General features: G+C 49.2%; 9 protein-coding genes across 9 annotated transcripts; 6 read left to right on the forward strand and 3 right to left on the reverse strand.

The window, feature by feature from the left end:
• Positions 1-1,156: 1,156 nt before the first annotated feature.
• Positions 1,157-3,091, reverse strand: M430DRAFT_46844 (hypothetical protein; the record flags this gene model as incomplete). The annotated part of the gene is made up of 4 exons (XM_024867880.1): positions 1,157-1,312; positions 1,362-2,777; positions 2,826-3,019; positions 3,070-3,091. 4 exons carry the CDS (start codon positions 3,089-3,091, stop codon positions 1,157-1,159), a joined length of 1,788 nt encoding a protein of 595 aa, XP_024725305.1.
• A 2,665-nt stretch (positions 3,092-5,756) lies between these two features.
• On the forward strand, positions 5,757-6,158 carry M430DRAFT_15042 (hypothetical protein; the record flags this gene model as incomplete). The annotated part of the gene is made up of 3 exons (XM_024863172.1): positions 5,757-5,815; positions 5,869-6,094; positions 6,150-6,158. 3 exons carry the CDS (start codon positions 5,757-5,759, stop codon positions 6,156-6,158), a joined length of 294 nt encoding a protein of 97 aa, XP_024725306.1.
• Positions 6,159-6,923: 765 nt separating this feature from the next.
• On the forward strand, positions 6,924-8,139 carry M430DRAFT_15043 (hypothetical protein; the record flags this gene model as incomplete). The annotated part of the gene is made up of 4 exons (XM_024863173.1): positions 6,924-7,002; positions 7,105-7,252; positions 7,321-7,726; positions 7,792-8,139. The coding sequence occupies 4 exons, from the start codon at positions 6,924-6,926 to the stop codon at positions 8,137-8,139; spliced, it is 981 nt and encodes a 326-aa protein (XP_024725307.1).
• A 2,458-nt stretch (positions 8,140-10,597) lies between these two features.
• M430DRAFT_24189 (hypothetical protein) lies at positions 10,598-13,187 on the forward strand (the record flags this gene model as incomplete). The annotated part of the gene is made up of 2 exons (XM_024865026.1): positions 10,598-11,055; positions 11,108-13,187. 2 exons carry the CDS (start codon positions 10,598-10,600, stop codon positions 13,185-13,187), a joined length of 2,538 nt encoding a protein of 845 aa, XP_024725308.1.
• Positions 13,188-15,702: 2,515 nt separating this feature from the next.
• On the reverse strand, positions 15,703-16,476 carry M430DRAFT_70851 (glycosyltransferase family 8 protein; the record flags this gene model as incomplete). Its single annotated transcript, XM_024869503.1, has 1 exon — positions 15,703-16,476. A coding segment is annotated over one exon (774 nt), but the record flags the coding sequence as incomplete, so codon positions are not given.
• A 1,051-nt stretch (positions 16,477-17,527) lies between these two features.
• M430DRAFT_32376 (hypothetical protein) lies at positions 17,528-18,967 on the forward strand. Its single transcript, XM_024866156.1, has one exon. It carries the CDS (start codon positions 17,585-17,587, stop codon positions 18,587-18,589), a length of 1,005 nt encoding a protein of 334 aa, XP_024725310.1. The 5' UTR covers positions 17,528-17,584; the 3' UTR covers positions 18,590-18,967.
• M430DRAFT_24192 (hypothetical protein) lies at positions 18,749-21,542 on the reverse strand (the record flags this gene model as incomplete). Its single annotated transcript, XM_024865027.1, has 2 exons — positions 18,749-20,940; positions 20,999-21,542. 2 exons carry the CDS (start codon positions 21,540-21,542, stop codon positions 18,749-18,751), a joined length of 2,736 nt encoding a protein of 911 aa, XP_024725311.1.
• Positions 21,543-21,672: 130 nt separating this feature from the next.
• On the forward strand, positions 21,673-24,112 carry M430DRAFT_15049 (hypothetical protein; the record flags this gene model as incomplete). The annotated part of the gene is made up of 7 exons (XM_024863174.1): positions 21,673-21,729; positions 21,780-21,995; positions 22,046-22,119; positions 22,173-22,407; positions 22,457-22,596; positions 22,647-22,920; positions 22,970-24,112. The coding sequence occupies 7 exons, from the start codon at positions 21,673-21,675 to the stop codon at positions 24,110-24,112; spliced, it is 2,139 nt and encodes a 712-aa protein (XP_024725312.1).
• A 369-nt stretch (positions 24,113-24,481) lies between these two features.
• Positions 24,482-25,158, forward strand: M430DRAFT_32379 (hypothetical protein). The gene has a single exon (XM_024866157.1). It carries the CDS (start codon positions 24,620-24,622, stop codon positions 25,055-25,057), a length of 438 nt encoding a protein of 145 aa, XP_024725313.1. The 5' UTR covers positions 24,482-24,619; the 3' UTR covers positions 25,058-25,158.
• The last annotated feature ends 147 nt before the right edge of the window (positions 25,159-25,305 follow it).

Raw genomic sequence — 25,305 nt, forward strand, 5'->3', positions numbered from 1 at the left:
CTCTCAGCATGAACGAGCCCGAGGCGCTCAACTCGTCGGCTTGCTGAGAGGTTCATTGTGATTCTCCAATAGCAACGGGCAGCTTCGCGCCTGCATGTAGGACGTCGTCGCATGCTGCAATGTGCCCGGGTTGCACTGCGCTTCGTTGAATCCCATTGGCGGGCCTCGTGGAGGGGTCCTTGGAGGCCCTTGGAAGCACAGGCTGGGAGTTGGTGATCTGGCGCCGTGGACAATCGTTGCGTTCAATGTGGTTGGCCACAGCGAGCCGGGAGCCATTTGCCGTGGGCGTTGTGGCTCTCGGCGGGCAGATCCATGCGCACCGCTTCAACTCGCAAACTTCATTCAGGTAGGACACAGAGAAGATAATTGGCTTTGGCGGTCCAACAACTGTTCCAATCCCAATGCTCCCTTGCCTGGGCGGCAAGAAGATGCAGGTTCTGTCGTCGTACTGTGACAGCGGAAACGTCCTTGAAGCGGTCGCTGGGGTCGCATAGCCGGCACATCCTCTCGAATCGTGGATGCCGATAGCGATAACAATCTCTGCGTATTGTAGATACAGTGCGGTATGCGAAGCTTGAACGAGGGCAGCTTCGATGTATTCTGAAGGAGACTTACAGTACAGGATGTAATGCGCAGGAGATCAGTTCAGATGAAGAGATCAAAATCGCGATATATACCGCTGTCACCTGATCAACATCCTCTTACCACAAAACCCGCTTGCAAATGTCAGTTATATCTGTTCATGTTTGTCCCAAGCTGTTGCCATGTTCATCTAGTCTCCCTATTCTCATATAGAAGCACGCTCATGCAGCAGCAAGAGCACCATTGGTAGAGCTACGATTCAAAGCCAGACGGGAAGCCTAATACCCTCACCTACTCTACTGCTGCTGTTGCCTTCTAAGATCGCTGCCACGTCCATCATCATCTGGAGTTCATCAGTCATGTTACGCTGATTCTGTATCAAATATCTCTCTCCCTCTGTAGGCGCTTTAAAGACAGAAAAACCCCAAACAATCACAACCAATGCAGTAAATGGTCCCTCTTTTAGCGAAAGCAATAGATTTCCTAGCTCCCAGGAGCGTGTCTATTTTCAGGGTATCTATCTGGTCACTCCGTTTCCCTCCATCCGTCCTGAACATGCTGGCTACGAGGTCATTTAGTGGTGGAAAAGGCGAATGGCCTGCTCAACAAAGGTGATACCGAGCTTCTCGGCCGTCTCAAACACTGCCGAGTCATTCTGGCTACCCGTTGGGGCAGCAATATATTTCGCACCTGAGCGCGCAGATCTGTAGACGTTGTCGGTGAAGGGGAACTACTCCTGTTAGCAAGATCTCAGATCCTGAGCTGAAGCAGCTACTTACGAATGCATCACTTGAAACAGCAACTTCCTTCAGCTTGCTAAGCCACTCTTCCTTCTCCTGCTCCGAGAACGCTGCTGGAACCTCGTCGAAGAAACTCTCAAAGCCCTCTCGCTCCGGACCAGCCTTTGGTAATTGTCCACTCACAAGCAGGTCAATTGCGTTGCTCTTGTCGGCACGCTTCGTACCCTTCTTCCATTTGAGGCCGAGGACTCGTGGGTTGAATCGCAACCACCAGTTGTCAGCCTTGTCACCGGCAAGACGTGTGCAATGGATACGGGACTGTTGACCGGCTCCCAATCCGATGACCTGTCCGTTGAGAGCATAGCAAACAGAGTTGCTTTGTGTGTATTTGAGAGCAATGGTTGCAACGGTCAAGTCTCGGAGAGCAGACTCTGGCAAAGGTCCGGACTCCTTGGGCGTGATGATGGAAGTGAATGATTTGGGGGAGATTTGAACATCGTTACGGTGCTGGGTCATGGTGATACCGTAGACTGTTCGGGACTCCTGGGGTGAAGGCTCGTATTCAGGGTCCATCTGCAAGACCAAGTACTTACCGCCCTTCTTCTTCTTCAGAATCTCAAGAGCTGCATCCTCGTATCCGGGAGCAATGACACCGTCAGAAACTTCTTTGGAAATAATCTTTGCAGTGGGAACGTCTACGACGTCACTCAAGGCGATCATGTCACCAAAGCTGCTCATGCGATCCGCACCTCGAGCACGTGCGTATGCCTGGGCGAGAGGAGATTTTTCAAGGTCCTCAATGTCGTCCACCATGTAGACCTTGCGCTCATCAGCGGTAAGGGGGACTCCGATAGCGGCGCCTGCGGGGGAGACGTGCTTGAAGCTTGCAGCAGCTGGGTGTCCCAATGCAGCCTTCAATTCCTTCACCAACGGCCAGGCATTGAGAGCGTCCAGGAGATTAATGTATCCAGGAGATCCGCATAAGACCTTGAAGGGAACATTTCCCATCTTTGTGTATGCCGCGGCGGGCTTTTGGTGGGGGTTTGCACCGTAACGAAGGGCCAGGTGCTGTACTCCATCCCCAGCATATTGCTTGCGGAAAAAGTCGGAAATGGACGCATCATAATCCGCAGTATGCTCGAAAGCTTTCAAAGCATACATTTTTCTGCTGCGCTCCGAGACCTCTCCTTTCTCAAGCTCTTGGAGGAACTCAGGATAGTCCGCGGGATCACTCAAAATTGTAACACGGACGTGGTTCTTGGCCGCAGCGCGGATCAAAGTGACCCCGCCGATGTCAATCTCCTCCACAGCCTCGGGAATCGTGACATTAACCTTAGCAACGGTGTCCTTGAAAGGGTACAGGTTGCAGATGATGTAGTCAACTTTGTTGATGTTCTGTTCGGCGAGGTCTTTCTCATCGGAGGCAAGGTTGCGAGCAAGGATGCCGGCATGAACCTATCCAAAAATCAGCGATTTTTCATAGACCTGACCTAGGAAACTCACAGCGGGATGGAGGGTCTTTACTCTGCCAGCTAGCATCTCTGGCGCATGGGTAATGGCAGAGATATCCTCAACCTCAAAGCCTGATTCCCGGATCATTTTGGCAGTGCCTCCCGAAGCCAAGAGGCGGACATTGTGCTTGATTAGACCTTTGGCAAGGTCGAGCAAGCCCGTCTTGTCATAGACGGAGATGATTGCTATTGTCTCTCAGCTGGCGACCCTCATCATGGTCTTTTTGTTAACGTACCTGTTTTGCGGCCGGTAGACATATTGTGCGCTGCTTCGGCTCTGTGCGAATAGTAATTCGGGTAGAATATCGAAATGGCGAAAGAGTGGTACAATTATTTTAGTACCCCACACAACACTCACGGGTGTGCTGAGAAATACTTTCGTCGATGTTTGCTACGATGTGTGGAGCATCGCGGGGCAACAGGATTTTTGTGACGATTTCGGCCATCGAGCACCACCCCTCCATATAAGGCCACAAATCAGGCCACAAAAGGGCTCGCTAAGAGGGAGTCTTAACCGGACTAGCGCCTCCTAAGCGAGCCATGGCCTTCAAAAGGAAAATTCTCTGCGCGTGAAGAGAAACTTTCCTCTCCATATAATAATGAACAACGCAAAAAATCACGTTCTCAATAAAAGCATTTAGGGTGAGAAACCCGTCGCCCTTGTGGTGATGTGAGGTTCCATGACCTTCCGAATCGTCAAGAGAATGGAGAGGGGTTATATGGCCGATCTTGGGTGCAGCGTTCTTTTTCTTCTCCATGAAGAGGGTTGCAATGATTGGCTGTACATTTCACAGCACCTACACTCTTCTGTAGAGCGAAGGAGTCCGATCTTGTTGGAGGTGACGGTGAAGATGGGTGATGATCCTGCTTCTTGACTCGACTCTTCAAGAGAGCACTTCGGTGTCTTGGGGGAAGTTTGGATGAGTCGTGATCTCACTGGACTACCTACCGTGTTGGGCACCTGGGAGCTGATCGTTATTATTATACTGTTGCGGCATTGATCTTTGGTAGCATGGGTAGCAGAACTAGACTGGAGATCTTCCTAATATTACCTGTGTCACTGTGTGCCCCTTAAACCAAGCCTTGCGGCTGGAGCCTTTTGCCTATCTCTTTCCTTGTAAAATTCATACCGAGTAAGAATGTTTCGGGCGGGAAGCTCGAGGGCCTATGAAATTGAATCGCAGGCTTAACGGGACCACGGGCCCCAGAGTACACAGGGGATCTTGGAATAACCGTACTATCTAGATAATACTGGGTACTTTATTTTTTAAATAACAACCATTGTTTAATCTATATGGAGTAGCATAGTACGGGAAGGGTTAAAAATAGGTGAGCCAGCGCAATCAAATGGTCACGGTCTACATAGCTACGTCGTTACTTCGTAGGGTTCCTATCTACAGTCCTATCAAGAAATCTTCCGAGGATGGCTGGCATTGTAGCCACGACAACCTGCGATGCGAAACGGATCGCTTGGGATAGTTTTGAGAACATCACTCATCTGTCTGACCATATACCGACTCTGACTTCGTAGAGGTGTATGAAAATTGCAGAAGTGTAAAACACGTTGTACCCTCATCACTGCGCACCTGTGTCTCTCGCGAAGTTGCGGTATCAAGAAGGATGATTAGGAATACCGGGGGTTCTCTGAGACTCTGATCGATATCCATCTGCTGCCTGTCCCCCGTGAATTCGTAATTGAAGGCGTGGTCGGAGCCAGCCAATCAGGGACGGTTCGTGGCAACCAATCTTCGCCATTCCAGGGGTTTGGGTGCAGGTACCCGTGGTCCCGTAGTGTATCCAGAACTGGAGCCCGGGGGAAGAGATACTGTAGATAGCAGTGAGATAGAAGCACAGTACAGTACTCCGGATGCTCTTGTCAGACTGCACTACTACCACTACTGTACTCCGTAGGTAGGGAGCTAGATAGAGCTGGCTGGGGCTCCCTTCCCCCCTTTCACTTAAACTCCTGCTTTCTAGAAGGCGAGGGTGGGGCAGTGCTATTCCTGTCGTTGTGTGATTATGATCATCACCATCTACCGCTCACGGGGGAGAGGATGCGCGTTGGACCATTGATACAGAGGTAGACATCCCATTGTGATGTACAGCTGTTGACGAATGAGTGGGTTGGCCGAAGAAGGGGACCACTTTAGATCTGTTTAGACCTGTTTAGACCACTGAACCGAGGACTCAGAAGAGCGCTTGGCTTTTGCCTTTAGCACGCGTCCTTCCAACTTCCAAGTAAATTCCTACGTTCCTGCAGACCTACCTTACCGTAGGAAGTCCTAGTACAGGAAGGGTATGCTGGCGTGGCGTGGGGTGAACAAGCATTGCTCCATGGAGACTAGGGTACTGTGTGTGTATCTGGGAGATTACCTATTGGAAGGCTGATGTGATTAATCCGCGTTGTAGGGTTGTACCGTTGTATGTACATACTACACAGGACTGTCCTCCCCCTTCTACCTGCCACGCGGAACATGTCCACAAAAACCCATGTCGACAGTACGGAAGTCTGTGTAGTAAATTGGACGGGGGGCAGCATCCATTATTTATGTTCGAGCCTACTGTCAGTCTGCCCGGGGTGCGGGATGCGCCTCCCTGTCCTCAATCTCCGACCCACCGGCGGAGATGAGAGTCGATCCAGGGCGTTACAACGTAAGTAAGTCAGGGTACAGAGTAAGGTATTATTCACTCAGGCTGGCCCTGCTCTCGTGGAGCGGTGGCTGATAGGGGTGCGTCGAGTCGTACATATATGCTCGCCTCGTCCCAACTCGTCCTCCTTTCTTCTTCATCCTCGATCAACCCACACTCTTTTGACCAAATCATCGTCAGTCATTCCTTAAGACACCAACTTTCCATTCCTTCTCAACACTACCAACCAACTCAAATCCTCTCAAAACCACATATCAACCTCCCAATTTTCAAGATGCAATTCAACGTCCTCGCCCTTTTCGCCGCCGCGGCCGCCGTCGCCTCTGCTCAATCGTGAGTAGTCCATGTATCTCGTGATGCTCTTCAATATACTAACAGAGCTCTAGCACCGTCACCGTCTACGAGTGCGCTGCCAGCTCTACGCCCGCCACTGCACCCGCCATCTCTGCACCTGCCACTTCCCCAGCTGCTGTTGCTACCCCAACCGTCGCATCCAGCGGTTTCGGCACTGCACCCACCCCCACCGGAAGCCCCATCCCCTTCGTTACCGGTGCCGCCTCTGCAAAGGGTGTCTCTGCTCTTGGCATGATCGTTGCTGGTGGTGTCGCTCTCGTAAGCCTCTCCCCCCTCTACCTTGCACCGGACAGCCTCTAACATACCCTTTCAGTTCCTGTAAGCAACAGGCTCCATTACCTTTGGACCTGGACGGCGGCATGATCTTAGCGATGGCGTGGTAATATTAATTCGATGGACGAACTTCAATTCTCTGATCGTTGCGAAATACCCTATGGTCTGCACTTGCAAGGGATCTGTTTGATGGAGGGGGTTCAGACGGTCTGGTGTTGAGATAGCTGATGAGCTTTGACATCGGCTGCATTCTCCTGTACATACAAGATTCATTGCACAGATCCGCAATTGATCACTGATATACCCATCTGACTCTAATCTTGCATTGAACGCGTAGGGCAGATATGAAGAGAAAGCTCCTGATATCCTTCAAGCCACCTAGGAATGAATGCTGTGACATCAAACGGTGCAAATCGATTCCAAACAGACCATGTGCTATCAATAAAACGAAGTAGAAACAAACATTTGAAGACCTGATTGAGCCTGAATTATGCGGGTGATCATGAGATGACAGCTTTGCTTGGACTTGAACAACGATCTCTGTCTGATAGACACTTGACTATACGAATAGGGGTTAGATAAGGTAAGAGTGTATCTCTTATGTTGGTCGTTGACTCGTTGGTTTCTCGAGAGTTCAGATTGGAAGTAGTAGTCAGTATCGCGTCACGTTCTCGCCTCTGCAGGTGACTCGGCAACCTCGTTTCGATTCCAATACCCAAGGTACCTCCCTCCCTACCTTACCTACATACCGAAAATCAACAACCCCTCCCCCGCAGAACCACCCCGCGCACATCCTCAGCCTGTTCCCTACAAAATGTCCAAAACAGTGCAAATATCCTCGGCGGCGCAGTTCAGCGACTTGCTGAAATCCTCAAGAGTCGTAGTCACAGACTGTAAGTGTGCCCCGCCAGCCCCGCTACTCTAGAAGACAAATGTACTCTCCCGCAACGCCTCTGCGTCATAACGTCTGGCACCCGCGCTGACTTCAAGGCCAGTCTATGCGGATTGGTGCGGACCGTGCAAGGTCGTTGCGCCTATCTACGAACAGCTATCTGCGAGTCTGTCAAGGCCAAACCAGCTCACCTTCTCGAAGGTCAATGCGGACACGCAAACAGAGATTGTGTCTCAGTACGGTGTCACAAGGTATATACTCCCTGCTCGAATACCAGGTAGAGATGTGCATCTAGGGCTCCCACTAACCATCTTACTAGTCTACCAACTTTCATAATCTTCAAACAAGGTCAGGTCGTCGAAAAAGTAGGAGGCGACCCACGAAAGCTCCAAGAAGTCGTCCGGAAACTGGCAGCAGAGGCTGAAGGAGGATCCAACTCATCTGGTTTTGGCGAATCGAGCAATGGTGGCAGCTGGCGCGCGGGAGATCTGCCCAAAGGCTATGGTGACGTGACAGATCAGGTGGATGTAAAGGGCTCGTCGCTGCTGAACGCAGACAACGAGTTTGGAGGCGTGGGGGTACTATTTGATGGTAGCAAGCCATCAGGATTGCAGAAGGGCAAGGCAGCGGAGGGACAGGCTAAGGATTGGGTGGAGAGCGACACGGATGAGCAGTTGATGCTGTTCATGCCATTCAATTCTATATTGAAGGTCCATACGCTACAGGTGAGTCCCAAGTTCACTGGCTGATATTCATCTCTGAGATAGCTTGCTGATTTGGCATACTACAGATCACGTCCTTACCGCCTGCATCGGAAGATGACGAAGTGCCAATGCGCCCAAAGACTATCCAATTATACTCCAACCGTCCACACATCCTCGGGTTCGAAGAAGCCGAAGATATTCCAGCCACACAGACGATCACACTCTCAGAGAAGGACTGGGATTCCACGGGCACCGCGACGATCCCTCTACGCTTCGTAAAGTTCCAGAATGTCTCAAGCTTGGTGCTGTTCGTTGTGGATGGTGATGGACAGGGAGACAGGGTGCGGGTTGACCGACTTAGGATTATTGGAGAGACGGGTGACAAGCGGGAGATGGGAAAGCTAGAGAAGATTGGTGATGAGCATGGAGAATAAATAACATCGGGGGCGTTGAGCTGAGCAATGAGCATAGCATGAGAGCATAACGGACGAGACACCACGGATGGCGTTCGCGAAATGGGCTTTGCATTCTTGGGACCAGCTGACAAAAGACGTTAAGTTAAGGCTCTCCTACTACAACCTGCTAAGCACCAATAATAGACAGCGAGCCAAATATAATAAATCTGCCGTACCAAAGTAGGCACTTCGTGACTCTGAAAGAACCTATCCTCCCACCTCACTCTCAACTGCTCCCTTCCGCTCCCCTCGAAAAAAACAGATCTGACCAAAATTAAGTAAAAGAGAAGTTATGTCCAACCCTCCATCCTGCCCCCTCACCCAGCAAGCCCACGAGCCCGTTAAGACAAATCGCAAGCCGCCGCCACACGACGGGCATGAAGGGGGCTCCAAACAGAGAGGTTGGTTGTTTTGCAATTATGGTATTCGCTCTGTGGCACAACTGACGCTCATTATTTTGACTACACCATGGCACAGACCATCAACGCCCTAAAGCGTCGAGGTTTGGGATGTTTGAGCAACACGGGTTGTTGTCATGCCGCCGCACGATTTTTCGAAAGAGAGGGAGGAGGGGAGCAGACTTTTATACGGATTTGCTTGCTTGGTGGGGGCGCGTTTAGCGAGGTCATGTGATTTGGGTTTGTTTGCTTGGCTGGTTGGCCGGGGGAAGAGGGTAGGTATTCGAATGAGACTGAATCGCGGAGAATTTAGGCTGTGGGGTTGTTGAAGGATTCGTTTTAGCGCTTGGGAGCTCTTGTTGAAAGAGACGGCTTGTAGGTTATAAATCATTATTATCACGATTGACCAATTGATTGAAAAGTTTGGAGATCTTAAACAGGTAGGTATCTGTGGTCCTACAGTATCACAATCTGCATATAAGGGCGGGAAAGGGGGGTGTCCCCTTCTTTTAGACAGAGGATAGTTGTTGTTGAACTATGTCTGGGATATCTCATTTATACAAGGACTCTGAGCTCATTCCAGTTTCAATGATACCATCACGTGTATGAGCGATGCAGTATACAATATTGCAGCTCCTCCCTGGCCGGACATCCATCCCCATTGGTTGTAAGCATCCAGCTTCCCAATGTTTCCCCAGGAGCCAGATATTCGACCTCAAAAAGAGCTGGTGTTTGAAAAAGACGCAGTCAAGATTGAGGCTTCCAAATCCTTTTGCAGGTCTCGGCATCTGCACCTCTGCATACATGAGGTCTTTCGGAGGCAGGCAACTGAAGGGGTAGACTGCCGGTATGGCATGATGCAGATATCTATTGTCCTAGCTCTGGGAGCTTTGAGATACCTCCAGAATGAGAGTCCCATGGATTCTTTCAGCTTCTCGCATCGACCTCCTGACCACAGTATGCGGTAAACAATGACCGACGTATGTGATATGTGACTTTGGCCTAAAAGAATAACGGTATACCTCTGGGTTGCGAATGTACCACTTGGTTTTTATTCACATGCTTTCTCAGAGGGTCGCTCCCGAGACTTCTCGAAAGTGCAGTCATTTCTCGAGAACATGATTCAAGAAGAAATATGAAGGTGGGGGTAGCAAATGTGGACGATGCTTGGTTCCTCACCAAAGCAATCTTCTGCACATAGTTGTAGATATTGAACGACAATTCCTACCCCGACAATGCGAGAGCCTCACTTTCTTGACATGAGTATAGGTAAGGTACCTTAGTCAAGTGTAGTAAGGTTAGTACTCGTGCAATGCTGTAGATCCCCGTTGCGCAACGTGTTCTGGCCCCATGCTATCATTGCTCTATCCAACTTCTTTAACCCCCTATCACAGAGAATCAGACGAACGGGAACGCGGGTTCTCGCACTCAGGCATTGCAGTGTTGCACTGCTAGAGCGGTGACGGCCACGCAGTGCATGCAGGCCGCGCGCGAGTCAGAATGAGGAGGCTATCAAAGTCATGATATCATGGAATCCCACGACAAGCTGACGAGCTTCTTCCAGAACAGCCAGATCTCGGGCCCTACGGGAGAATAGATAAATCAAGAACCAATGGCCTGGCCCATCCCTCGGCCTTCCCGCACAGAAAGGAAAGGTAGCTGTTGTAGAAGAGGAGGCTGTAAAACCGTTCCTTTAGACTATTCTCCGATTGGGCCTGAACAACCTGAACTGCGGTGAAAGCGTGCTTTGTTGTTGATCAGACGGCGGGAGTTTATGTACCTCAACAACGCCCAATCCTTCCTCCCTCTCCCACTCTCCATACTCTGGCAATTCGTTCGATCGCGATATTCTCTGCTGTTCTCAAGCTTCTTGATTCCAAATCCATCTGCGGTCTGAGCAGCAGACATAGCTTTGCAGTACATATACCGACATAACTATTGCGGCCCGCTAGGCAGGGTCTGCTGGGACTGCCGGGACCATTATTTATTATTAAAACCCACCAAGAAAGAGGCAACGCGGCAACGCCCACACCAACCTTATGTCTTCGAACTTCACACCCCGAAGATCCCTAGCACGACCACGACCTTCGTTAGCACACGGCATACATACAGCTTCGACCCCCAACCTCAGCGCCTCTTACAGCGCGCTGCAGTCAACCGGCTCACGACTGAACGGACTCTCGCGGAAATCGTCCCTGAACGCGCTCACATCCGGTTCCTTGGCCACGATACCCGATGCTAGTGAAGGATACGGTCTGAGTACGGTGTTGGACGAGGAATCACAGGACTCACCCACCATTGGAAGAATGCCGCCCTTCACCCCCTCACCCGGCGATGTCGACGACCTCGAGATTGGGGACCTGGTCGACGTGCCCGGCAACATGCATGGCATCGTCAAGTTTATTGGAAACGTCCAGGGCAAGAAGGGCGTGTTCGCAGGCGTGGAGCTCGACGAGGAGTTTGCTAGCAGGGGCAAGAACAGTGGTGATGTTGATGGGTAAGACATACAAACGGCGATATTCACATCTAGCGTTATTGACAACCCATAGGATCTCCTACTTTACAACGTCCGTTCCCGGCATGGGTATCTTTCTTCCCATCGCCAGGGCTGTAAGACGAGGAACCCCATCCTCACAGGAAGGCTCATTCCCCCTCACGCCTACAACTCCCTCTGCTAGAAGCAGTGTCAGAGTCGCCGGACAGGGATCGACTTCTTTTACACCACCAACCCCATCACTCCCAAAGTTTAGTCAGTCGCTTGGACCGGGAAGAGCACCAAGTCCTCAATTCAAGACAATACGACCGTCTCTGCCGCGGCCAGAGTCCCCCTTGCGAAAGCCACAGATTGGAGGGAAGACCTCATTAGGCACGCCTGCAAGCAAAGTTCCACCTCGATTTGCGAGCCCCGCTCCTCATAAGTTTGGACAGAGTGTCAGAGGAACCCAGGATTCTCGCGATCCAAGCAAGAAACCAGGGTTTACTCCTAGAAATGGCATGAAAAACAGTATGCCCCGAAGTGCTTCGGCCATGGGAAATAATCCTATCAACTACAGTGACGATGATAATACACCCGTCGGAGTAGCACGTACCACGACCGGGAGCTTCGGCTCTGTCTCTTCTTTCAATGCGAAAATGCGACCCGCATCCCGAGCTAATGACGACGAGATTGATCGATTACGAGGGCAGTTAGAAGAGCGTGACAGACAGCTCAGGGAACAAGCATCGAGCCTGGCAGAGATGGAGAGCAGTCTAAATGAGGTGCAAGCATTAATGGGCGGTTCAGACTCTGGTAGTAGGCATAATAGAAACAGCATGGAGGACAAAGATGCGGCACAATTACGTGCATTGCTTCGGGAGAAGAATGAGAAGATTGCCATGTTGACGGCGGAGTTTGATGCACATAGAGCAGACTTTAGAAGCACTATCGATACACTGGAGCTGGCGAGCACGGAGACGGAACGCGTATACGAAAAGCGGGTCGAAGATTTACTGCAAGAGGTTAGGGAGTTGCAGGATCGAAACGAAGATGTGGATAGTGTTGCACGACAGCTGAAACAGCTTGAAGAACTTGTGCAGGAGCTTGAAGAGGGCCTAGAAGATGCTAGACGCGGAGAAGCCGAGGCTCGAGGCGAGGTTGAATTCTTACGAGGAGAGGTCGAACGCACTCGTTCAGAACTACGTCGCGAACGGGAGAAGGCTGCTGCTGCCCTGAATGGTGGAGCTAATGGAGAAGCCGGATCAGCATCTAAGGAGGTCGAACAAAGAGACGACGAGATCCGAGGCCTGAAAGCCATAATCCACTCCTTGAGCCGAGATGCTGTGCCAGATGTGGGATCCCCGAACCCAGATCTTCAGAAGACTCCGCCAACACCAAGACCTGGCATGCACCGTCAACAAAGTAACGGGGTTGATTCTATAGATGAACGACTTGCTCGCGAGAAGCTTGAACGGGAAGTCCTGGAACTTCGGGCTGCTCTCGAAGCGAAGGCTAACCGGGAAGACGAGCTTGAGCGTGAGCTTGAACTGGTGCGGAGAGGAAGCACCCAAAACCCACCTAACCAACGTGCCAGCGCGATGACAATCGGTAGCGTTGGAACAGTAACCCAAGACCACCGCTCATCAATCCGAGACTCAAAGGGCACTGTCGTAAGCTGGCGTGATCGCGAAGCTCGGTCTCCTGAGACCCACAGACGAGGTACGTTGGAAACGATGCAGGAGAGCGACGCCTATTCTTCTGCCAATGAGAGTTTCTGCGAGCTGTGTGAGACATCTGGCCATGATATTCTGACCTGTACGAATATGTTCACCCCGAACGGGAACGCCAACGGGAACGGCAATAGCAATGCCAATGCCAATGTCTCGGCACCTCAACGAACGGGCAAGGACGTTGTGAAGGAAGGCCTGAAAACCCTCTCACCAAAACCATCCCACGATGACTACAAACCAGCCCCTCTATCTCCCGCTAAGAAATCACCCGCCACAACCCCTGTCCGCATCATCCCCAACCCCATGGAATCAGGACCCGTTGCCGGCAAGGAGAGTGGGGTCATCAACATGGACAAGTGGTGTGGCGTGTGCGAGAGGGAGGGACACGATAGCATCGACTGTCCATTCGAAGATGCGTTCTAGAGAGGCAAGGTACCATGACTGGATAGATCTTCCATTTGTTTTTCTTTTCGTATCATGGAATCAGGTGGCATTGCGCGGATATTTTTCCTCTGGAGCGATGATACCATTCTCGTTAAATGATTTTGATATTGGGGGGGAGGGGCCGGCATTGATGACTAGGTACGATTGGATCGGGATGGAAAGTCATAATGTGATGTTGATATAGTAATGAATCGAGTTGACAATCGAGACGTTCTTTTGGTGTTGAATTGAGGAATATGTGTATTGAACATTGCTGCTGTGCAATTCTCTGCCTTGTCAAGGTTGAAAAGGGGGCCAAAAAAGCCGAGGAAAAAAAGATATACAGGAGCATCGGCAAAAAAAAAATGATTGAAGAACACAAAAAAAATGCAAAAAGTTTATTGAATGTCCCTCAGGCGCGAGTCGAACGCGCGACTATTTCACCTGTTAGCAGATGTCTGAGAGCAATAGATGTGAAAGGATTCGTACCATTCCGGTGAGACTGTTACCATTACAGCCGGACGCCATAAACCAACTAGACGACCGAGGGTGGTTGTTGGAAGTGTTTGATTAGCAGAACTTAAAAAGGTAACCACAGAATGGAGAAGGCAAAAAAAAGAAAAAGGAATTTCTAGAATGCCGAAAAAGTGCAAAAAAAGATATTATCGAGATGTCCCTCAGGCGCGAGTCGAACGCGCGACTGTTGCATCTGTTAGCAGATGTCTGAGGGCAATTAGAGGATGAAGTGTGAACATACCATTCCGGTGAGACTGTGACAATTACAGCCGGACGCCATAAACCAACTAGACGACCGAGGGTTGGTGGTGTTTGGTTGGCAGAATGTAAAATAAGATCAAAAGGCTAGCCCAAAATCTGCCACAGCCAAAGAAAAAAAGAAGAACCCAAAAACAGGTTCAAGAAAAAGAAAAAAGCAAAAAAGTATTTTGCGATGTCCCTCAGGCGCGAGTCGAACGCGCGACTGTTACATCTGTTAGCAGATGTCTGAGAGAAATAGGTGGGAGATTCATACCATTCCGGTGAGACTGAAACATTACAGCCGGACGCCATAAACCAACTAGACGACCGAGGGTCGGATGTGTTTGTTGGCGAAGTTTGCTTATTAGAATAGATAGACCACTTAGCGAGGAGGCTCTGTCGCCGGCTTATCTACGACTGACCCCTCCCCCTCCGCGTGGATTACCTTATATTTATATAGCTGTCGAATTCTCTAGCTGAAAGCTTGGTTAAATCTGATAATACTTAGAACGTAGTCTCATGGATTTATAAGGTATGTAATCTATAGGGATTCTATTTGTTGCTATTGTGCTCTATACCACACACCACTTTTTGTGTTCACTTTGGCTGGTTAGGAATTAAAAGCTCACGGCTGCCCCCCCCCCCCTTCTCTCTCCCCTTCTCTGAATCAAGGAGAGCTATCGCCTGTGGATGGCATTGCATGTTTAAAGGGCTTTAATGAAGAAGGGAAAAGAACGGCATCTAATATTTTATTTCATTGAGTCTGGAGAGTCGGTGACATATTTATCCCCCCCCCCGGCCCCCCTTATTGCCCCTCCTTCCCGGCGCGGGTCTGAACCTGCAATGGCCACACGTTCAAAAGTCTATATGAAAGGCCTTACAGCAAAGCTGATCTCATATTCATCCAAAAATTCAGAGACTCGGAAATTGAACTTGATCGAGGATTTGGGTCGCAAACGCCTTGTTCCTCCCACCCGCATTACACACCTCACCAATGGCACCTTCTCCAATCTTACGTCTGAGATTTGATTCGAGTTTTTCCTATGGTCATTACCATTCTTCTATCGTGAACTTTATATTCCGAGCAAGTCTCCGCCTGGAATGAACCAGTGACTGCATGCGAGGTTTCTGCACATGACCAAAGGATGAAACCTCACCAGAATTGTCTTCATTTGCCCCATCTTAAATGCAACCCATTTCACCCAGCATTCTAACCCAGCCTAGTCCCTCTCAGAAGCTTCTTGCAAACTTCCGGAGTCTCAACAACTGATATATCTCCACGACCAGCTGAAAATCACACCGGACCTACAGCTTGCCCCTCTTCAGCCAACACTCATATCCATTCTCCAGACAAGACGTAGTAAGTCCCGTAGTCTCATCACTCAGGAAACTGCTATCCAGTAGCAACATTTTCCTACCCTGTCCAGGTCTGGTTCGCATGCATGCACCTGCACGTAAATGGTCTCCCATAACTCCCGCCGGGGAAGTATATCGTGTGAACCATTCAAGCGACGGAAGAAGCCTAGTATTTCCTCAAACGCTGGCACTGCAGCCTCTCCTCACATCGGAATGAGCCTCTAGACTGGAGACCTCAGACGTGACAATGATCCCAGAAGCCGACCGGAATATCCTAGCTTGATGAAGAGCAGTTTCATCTGAGATGGGCCTGCGCATCCTGACGTGCCCAGTAATATCTCTCCATCTCCGTTCGCTTTTTGTACCAAAGATCCTGCAACCCTGGAGGATTGGGCTCCAGCGTATTCTCATCGTTCCAAAGCTTCGCATGAATACTTGCCACACGCGGTTTAGCATTCATCTTTGGACCGTCAATATTCCATCCACGGGAAATTCTGCTGTAAGGCATGTTGCCGTCCGGCCTATGAGCATAATCCAACAGATGCTGAGCAGTATACGTGCCGTTGAATAGCCCTGGCATGTTCAACAATGAGGTATAGTAGTTGAAGATCTCGATTGATGGAGCCAGGAGAAAAAACCCCGCATTAAAGGAGGGCTGTTCCCGTTCTAAGGGTGGATCAGATTGGACGGCGGGCTGGGCTTCAGAGTTTGTGGAGATGAGATAGCTTTCAGGAAGAGGTGCTTCGTCCGGGTTGATAGGAGCCAGATCCAATGTATTTTGAGGCTTTGCTGCTCTATCCTTAAATACCCTGTCGAGTGACTTGAGGAGAAAGGTATCGGCGTCCAGGAACAGGATCCGGTCGTATCCGATGAGTTCGAAAACCTTTAGTTTTGATATGGCATCGCCCCATGCATCAATCCCAGGCTTCATCGAATGTGACACAATCTTGTCGACCGGCACTACAGTAGCACCCTCCTTCTCGAGCTGTTGACGTTTCCATGGGAGGATGTCTGGTGTGACGAGGACAAGGAAAGGTATTTGCCTTTTGGTACGAGTAACTTTGTCGTGTTGGATCTGGTAGTTGAGCAGGCGCACGCTAACGAAATAGTCATCGGGTTCATCTGCGGTGTAGATGCGTTTATTGTACGATGATAAAATTGTTGCAAAAGCCAACTTCGGCTCGTTTGGGTTCGGGCTCTGGGTCAACCATTCCGAAGGGAAGTTGTATTGAATTTCAGGCCAGAAAAGAGTTACATTGACGACAGTGAGTAAACAAGCAACGAGGAATATTAGCTGGAGAAATCTTCGGGACCTTAGAAATCCTCCACAGGTCCGTATTGAGCAAAGCATCAGGATGGGATTTATACCCGAAAGGGAGAGAGTAGTGACAGAGGAGGGGGGCGTGTCGAACAATGGGTCCAGCGAGAAGGTTTGAGAGATCGAACCTGAATCAAGTCGATTCAGGGAGATTATATAGGCACGATTTGAAACGGCGTGCTAGAGGATGCATATTGCCAATAAGATTGCTTCGCTCCATGTATATATGTGGGATCTGTACAGTATGAGGTGGGTATCCACTGAATTTCAGGGTTTCTCATGGTGATCTCAATCTCCAAACTACGGAGTAATCCTTCTTACATAAGGTAAGGTACCTTAGATACCGAGGTAGTTAAGGAGGTAAGAAGATGGATGGAACAAATGGAATGTTCTTCAGAAGTCATTATTGGTCTGCTGTCACGTAGATACAGAACGATGCCTCATTACACTCTAGCAGGCCATACTCGGCCACGAAAAAAAAGAGCCGAGGCGCAAAAATGAGTACAAGAGGATGATAAAGCACGACGTGAAACAGCAATACACAAATGCGCGTAAAATAGACGTCTAAAATGTTTTTTTGTGTGCCAAAAAAAAAAGGCGCAAGAAAAAAAAAGGTTGGATTATACTCCAGGTGGGTGTCGAACCCACGACTTTCGCATTTCTTTGGAAAGATCATATTAATCGGTTGCCCGAAGAATATAAGAACGACACGCTAACCACTCTGCCAAATCTGTTAGCCTCTGATTGTGATCACAGGCAGTGACGAAGAACTTACGCGTCACTGGAGTTTGACATGTTTGTTTCCTGAAAATTCCTATTTCACTACATACGACCCGCCAGCCTTGTCCCCACAAATTAGTCCAGGTTTTGCCGAACCCCCAGAAACTTTAAATCGTGATCCAGAGACCCAGAACATCTTACCAAAGCCATTTTGTGAGCACGGCAAGGGGGAGTTTTCACAGGAACCATGGCTGCACAAGATCCTCCTACAAATAATGGTGCGGAAGAGGAGGAAGAAGATTACATGAACATGGTCATCGCGGAGCCCAGCAAGCCCAGAGAGAAGGAGACTTACACCCAGCGACGTCTGCGCAAGGAACGGGAAGCCGAAGCTCGAGGACGTGTCAAATCAAAGGCAGAACGCGCAGCAGATGAAGCAGCAGCTCGAGAGGCAGCACTCTCGGCCTCTCTCCTTACAGACCCAGAAAATGCGTCCAAGAACAAGGGACTAGCCATGATGGCGAAGATGGGCTTTAAGCCTGGTAGTGCACTGGGAAGTAAGGATAACGTCGGGGCCAGGACAGAACCGATCAGTATAAACATGAAGGAGGATAGGGGTGGCATCGGATTGGATACGGAGAAGAAGAGGAAGTTTAGGGAGGAAGTGGAGAAGGAGGCGAAGAGAGTCAAAGCAGAGGAGGGAGATTATAGAGAAAGGGTCCGAAGAGAGAGGGAGGAAGCCAGATTGGAAGGTATGGTAGGTGCGGCCATGAGGGTAGCGGAACGCATGAATGGGGAGAGGGAAGAACAGGCAGCACTGGATGCTGGAGAAGACCTTGACGAAACTACAGATGGTACCAAAAAACGCAAGATATCGGTCAAACCCCTGAAACAGATCAATGTTCTGTGGCGAGGATTGATTCGAAGAAGGGAAGAAAAGGAGCGGGATCGAAGAATGCGGCATGATCTACAGCAGAGTCTGTCGCGATTGCCCACTTACGATGACCCGGACGAAGATTCAGATGACAAGAGAGCTTTGGGCAAAGAGGCAGCTCGATACACAGTTGTCGAAGATCTCGAAGAAGAAGACCCTGAACTAGATGAGTTCAATGCCTTGGACCCAGCACAACGATTGCAAAAGCTGGTGGAGCATTTGAGGCAGGAGTACAATTACTGCTTTTGGTGCAAATACACTTATCCAGACAAGGAGATGGACGGGTGTCCGGGTCTAACAGAAGAAGATCATGATTGATGTATTAATGTTTTTGAATCACTAGCGTTTATAGACTCATGATACCCAGTTGATGTTTTTAGAATCTTCGTCTATACTAAAATTATTCATTCGCTAGGTGTATTTACATCTCCAAAGATCTATCTATGTTGTACAAGGGGGTATTGTGCTATAATACAGTTACTGTGACTCTTGGCTGCCACTGTGCTCCATCCATCCAGAACACTCTGGTACACCCATTTGTTCTGCCGCAATTTTCGATACCTCAGTAATGCTGCCCAACTGGGCTTCTAAGCCTTTCACCTTCGCCTGATATACATATTGAAGCAAATTTGAAAGCAGAATCAATGATTCCTCAAGTTTTTCCTCTTCTTGCAATTTTTCAAAGTCAATGCCCTGCCGCGACAGTTGTTCCACCCGTTGGTCCTTGAAGGTCGCCAAAACCTGGGTAACCTGAGCAATCCTGTCCTTGGTAGCTCTGTTCAGATCGAGTCGCCGCGGTCGCGAACCAGCCGCGTTTCGAAGTCGAACACGAGAAAGCTGGAGCACAACAGTACGGACAGTACTCTCGCTAGGATACATGTTGAAAATCCGCTGTAATGCTCGCAGAGCGATTGCGGTTCCCACTTGATCTTCCGCGAGGCTGAAGCAGAGAATAATCTCATCGTACAATTCCCGGGGCATTTGCTCTCTCTTATTCAAGTCCGATGCCCTCTTTACCATCTCGGCAAACAGGGTCCTGCAGGTGGCGAAAGGTCTCTGAGAACCTCTGGAGACTGGGTCTGTCGTTTTCTTCATTAGGTGCCAAAGAAACTCGAACGTGTCAAAGTCAGGATGGACTCCATGTGTCTGAACAAGAGAGAGGTAGGTATCCCAAGCCCACTGGGTCTGGTGAGACTTGGTATCTACCATGATCAACTGGTTCATGAAGAATGTATTCGGGGCAATCCGAGCCTTTTTCAGAGTGCTAAAAAGATCAACTAGCCGATCTTGCTTTTGCCGCCGTCTATACTGTTGAATAAGGATCGAAAATGTCTCGATCGTTGCATTCGGGGTGAGAAAAGGGGACTTTTGGCCGTCCTTTCCTGCTACCTTTACCGCTCGCAAAGGTTCCTTTAGTTGGATTTGATTTCGCAGATCACGCTGTTGAACGAACTGTATTCTGGCAGCGATCATCTTCCAAGCCATGTCTTCAGCTAGCGTTTGGTTCCTGACTGTCCCGGTCCGGTACAAAGCTCCAATGAGGCCATTCATATGCTTGGCATCAGGACAGATACCACGATCGACCATAAGATCGAAAACCTTTTTCGCAGCGTCCAGTTCCTCCTCTCCGATGAGTTTTTTGATCCATTTACCAAAGAAGTATTTGTTGTTAAATTCATTCGGAAGTGTGGCAAGAGTGCGTGAATCCTGCCAGTTGAGTTCGCCATTATCAATCGTGGCCAAATCTAGTCCACCTTTGATACCTGTGGCCTTTCGGTACAGAGCGGTGGAGTCTTGCTCCGCAGCAGATTTCTTCCCTGTGAGCATCATATCTTTGAAAGCGCCCAGTGCCAAATCTGGCTGATTAGCCGTCAGGAAGATCGATGTTATGGCATCATAATCCCCCATATTCATGTCAGGCCCAAGTATGAGCCTTAATCGAATGTACAGAGCCCATGCTCTCTGTTTACCAGCATCTGTATCCCGAGCAAGATAGGCCTGAATAATAGGTATTAACATTCGAAAATCCGACGCTTCGTCTGTGGTATTGAAAAGGGCCCTAGCAGCCTGTAGGGCATGTTCAACTTGACCATTTCGACAGAACATTTGGATGCCAAGTTTCCAGTAGTCTCGAAGAGCATTTTTGTCATCGCTGAGGGATTGCTTTGCTTTGTTCCACATTCCAATAGCGACGCCACGGTCCTCTTCCAGGAAGCAAGCTTCGATATACAATAGTTGCTGAGATCCTTGTAGCGGGATGCCCACCTGGAGCATATCCCTCCCAAGATAGTTGATGTGTGCCATGCGATCGAGATTGATTGGTTGGTCGTCTGCGAAAATGTGCCAGAGTGTAGTCCAAACTCCGAGAGGGACGTCAGTCGGCTGGGACACCAAGACCTTTCGGCACATCAGGTAGGATCTCCATGCTTTCTTGTGGACCTCTGCCACAAGCCTTTGCCCCTCCTGTATTCTCTTGGAAGCTTCTCTCAGAGCAGTGTTTAATGCCAGTATGCGCCGGCGATATTCTTCTGGATACATTGCCGGATTTATGACCACGGACTCAGAGAGATTTGGAGGCGTCAAACCAGGAGGAACAACTGTCGACGCTTCTGGGGCAGGTGCATTTGCTACAGATTGCGGTGGTGTGCGAGGGGAAGACGGAGGCACAGCTATGAAACCATTAGTAGACGACTCTTGAGACTCTTGAACTAAATATCATCAACTTACCATCGGTACCTATGTTTAAAATCCGATTTCGAAGTTCTCTTCGTTCCTCCTCTGACATGTTTTCTAAATTGTCTGCATTCTCCATCTGAGCCTCCATCTCCTCCATGGCGGCCGTTATGTTGTCTGGAAGACCATAACCTTTCATCGCTTGTTCCATCAGGACTGCTGGGTCATAGTGTTCTTCTCCCAAATCATCATCAAATTCCTCTCCCAAGTAATCATCGGGTCCCTCTCCCAAATCCTCATCATCTTGTCGTCCCTCCAACATTCGAATCCGGTCCTCCACCTGCTTTAGCATAGCTAGCGTCTCAGGATCATCCTCCATTTCTTGTCGAACACCATCGGGAGTCTGATCAAAGTATCTGACAATGGGTTCCGCATTCTTCTTGCCTTTGGGCCCTCCCGTTCTCGAAGGCCCGTCGCTCGTAATATTTCGTACCAGCCATGGTGTTCGTGGCCGCTGTGGTTTTCGTAACTGTGATAAACATGATCTGCACACGAAGCCACGGATTCTAGAGGTCATAAATGGTTGGGGAGGCGTCATAGGTGTTGATGTTAATGTGCTGCGAAAGTAAGGCTGAACTTTTTGGATCTTGAATTTTTTCGACCACTCAAAAATTCGCGAACGCGTCTCCCGCAAGCCTCACCCATCCGCGCGCGGTCAACCAGCCCAGATGTCGGTCAATGGAGAAACCAGTAGCATCACTGGCTTTGATGCCAGTGATCACCAGGTAAGTTATATAACTGAAGAAGGCATTCGTAATTCTGACACATTTTACAGCCAGCCTTTATATTTACTCCCTCTGCGATTGAAGGCGCGCCTGAACGACCGGCAAAGCGAAGGAGGGTAGGCAGAACTTCCGCTCCAGATCCGACAAAACATGCGCAAGCCTTCAGATTTGAGCGACTCTTGAACGGTCTCGAAGATACTGAATGTGTTGGCCTACGAGAGGAGCTGTTTAAACGACACTGGGCCAAAACAGAAGAACGAATTCAGGTAGGAAATTCAAAGCTCCTGGAACAACTATTTGCTGAAGAATGCCGTAGTCTATTCTTGGTGAATCGAATGAAGACACCCTTACAAAGGTTACCTCGTTTGTACAAGACGTGGCACCGACAGAGTATGTAATATTAGTTATTTGGAGGGGCCATAATGGCTGATAGATCAAAACAGGGGCAGCGGAATAGTGCCAACTGGCTTCATTGTGACCGGACCCAACATTGCTTCCCAAGGTCTTCTCTTCGAACAGCTATCAGAGCGACTTAAAACAGAGGTCAATGGACCCGTTGTAACTCTGCGTTCGGGAGACGCTGCGAATCTGAAGGCTGCACTAAAGCAGCTAATTCGAGATGCCACAAATCAGAGAGCGGTGAATGAAGATGAAGGAGAAGGGTTCTTTGAAAGAGATGTAGGGCTTTCTATGTTCTTCCAAAGATTAATATATACTGATCAAGTAGGGACGGAAACTTCTCAATTATGATTTGGAAATCCTTCATGGTTTTGTCAAACTCCATGGTAGCAAGAGAGCAATCGTGGCATTCCAGGACAGTGAAGCATTTGATCCGGGCTTGCTAGGTGATTTGATAGCTCTGTTTAGGTATGAGATTCATGTACTTCAAAAACACAGACTCGTTCTGACACTCCCAGCTCCTGGATGAATCGAATCCCTTTCGTGCTGTTATTCGGAATTGCTACATCCATCGATCTCTTCCGCGAGAGGCTTCCAAGAGCAGCAACTAAATGTCTATTTGGCGCTCAGTTTGACGTCGAACAGACGAGTTCTGTCTTTGAGAGTGTCTTCCTGAAGGTGATTGCTGGCTCCGAAGCACCTCTTCGATTAGGGCCCGCACTCGTCTCAAGTCTCATAGAGAGACAACACAATCACGTTCAAAGTATACAGGCTTTTATTTCTGCGCTGAAGGTCAGAACCTGGAGTAGAATTACCAATGAATATATGCTGACAATTCCAGTATGCATATATGTGTCACTTCTATGCAAATCCTCTTAGTGTGCTTAGTGACAACGAACGAGATTCGAAGTCACTTCTTAAACTTCTTCAATCTGAACATCTAGAGGCAATTCGAATGCTACCATCGTTCATAAAGTTGGTTGAGAACTCGGTAGAAAAGCATGAGGTAACTCTTGCTCGTGGGTTACTCGAGGATGATAAAGTACTCCTGAGAGAGGTTGAGAAAGCCCTCGACTCTGCTACTCAAAGAGTAATCACCATTTTGAGAACCATGCATGTTCTGTCGAGTGCGGCGACTGGGCCAGTTGAGAAGATAGATCTCTACGTCAGGGCATTTAAGGGTAGCCTGAGTGACTCGGACACTGTCCGGGCCGTCCTTGATTCAATCAAACGAATGGCACCTGATGCACTGATCGCGTTCATCGGACGGATAACAAAGGCAGTAGAAAATGGAAGCCCCGAACTAGATCTTGAAGGCTGGCTTGGCGAGGAAACAGAGTTCCTGAAAGAAATAACTGACATTCAAGGGGAAGTCACCTCCTTAGTAGAGGAAGCTGTGGAGACAGGCAAACCTGTCCGGAGCCAATACGCGATACATAGCCAAGGGCTCCGAACCACCGTGATTGCTCAAAAAGTCCAACTAAGCTACGAGAAATCTACACTTTCGAAGCAAGATATAAAGTATACGGCTCTCATCGACCGGATGTCAAACCTCCTAAAGGAGTACTTTACATTCGAACACCCACAGGATTTATTCCTCAATGAGGTCTGGCTCTACGATTCTTTATCACCATACAAAGAAGTCTTCACCCCCGGGTCAAGGCTCGCAATTGAGCAGTCCCTATCTGCCCCCTACCATTACCTACCCGGCTGCAAAGATACCGGTGATGCCTTCTCATCGTCGAAACCTGCCACAGCTATCCTGTATCAGATGTATCTTGAGAGTGGCTCTCTCATTAATGTCTCTGATATCTGGACCGCCTTTTTCAGCATTGTTGGTGGCGAGGAGAGCGAAGGTTATGATGAAAGAACGGCATTGATGCTGTTCTATAGAGGCCTTGCAGATCTGAAGCTGCTAGGCATGGTTAAGCCAAGCAGGAAGAAGGTGGACCATCTTGCGAAATCAGTATGGAAAGGCCTTTGATGGTGTTATCGATTGGCATGTCATATATCTACTAATTCGCCCTTGAACTTGCAATTCTCAGCGATTCTAGCTCGTAGAAGCCTTTGTTTTTGGCCCTCTTCTTTGTGCCAACCATTCTGCGGTAACACCAGGAAGTCTGACATTGAAAGACTTGGTTTCGGGCACGGATAGACAAAGGTCTATGGACGAAAATAGAATCTCAATTCACGATAGCCTCACGCCTCCAACAAAACAAAAACAAAGCAAAGAACTTCCCCGAATACAAAGGAAATCCAAAATCCACAATGACTTCAAATTTTGATACATAAAGGGTCTGGTCCTTAAGTTCTCTCATTACCTGGCATTATCAAGAAACACTATATTCCATTCTCTGTCATTCTTCATTGTTGTTAAATCATCTTTAAGCTGCCGGCAGTTAAAACCAGAAGTATTTCCAACGCGTATAGAGACATATATAGGAACCTCCAAGATACTCAACTACCGTCATCTCATCAAGCCCTAACCAATATGACATCGCGCACCAACAAGTTCGAAAAAGCCAGCATGCTCTCCCTTCGTAGCCGGCGCAACCCAGAGCTCCAGGCCAAAATTTCCCAAATGGCACTCCCCCTCGCACCGCTGGTGCGCTACCCAACGAGCGAAATCCATCCTTTTTTCCCAAGTACGCTCCTGAACTTCTGGCTTCTGACCTCGGAGCAGCTGGACGAGTTAGCCCATTTCTACCATCAGCGCACGCCGTCTTACTACAGTGCACAATATCCGTGTCCGGTGACGTGGGGCAAGGGTCTGACACTGGAGGAGAAGAGGAGGAAGATTGGACGGTTCATTGGATTGAGAGGCTGTGAGAGTCCGGTGAAGACGGAGGAGGAAATCTTGCAGGAAATAAGGAGACGGAGAGCCGAGGAGGACGAGGAGGCGTGGAGGAGAAAGTTGAGGTCGTATTAATTGGCTGGGAGAGGAGTTTTATCTGGAATGAGATGTCGTTACACCTCCGCCCTGTGTTGGGAGCGTAGAGTCTGATCTCTGAGCCCATGCGTATTTCGATGTGATATGTGAGTTCATATACAGCATATATGCGCGATGTTTCAGCTACACATATCGATGCTTTAAAAGAGTTAAGAGGTTTGGCCCCCAATATAATGGCACTGCGAAGTAGTTCGCAGTTCAGAAGTAAGCCGCAAAAGCAGCTAGAT

Source organism: Amorphotheca resinae (genome assembly GCF_003019875.1).
Source record: "Amorphotheca resinae ATCC 22711 unplaced genomic scaffold M430scaffold_1, whole genome shotgun sequence".
NCBI classification, from domain to species: domain Eukaryota; kingdom Fungi; phylum Ascomycota; class Leotiomycetes; order Helotiales; family Amorphothecaceae; genus Amorphotheca; species Amorphotheca resinae.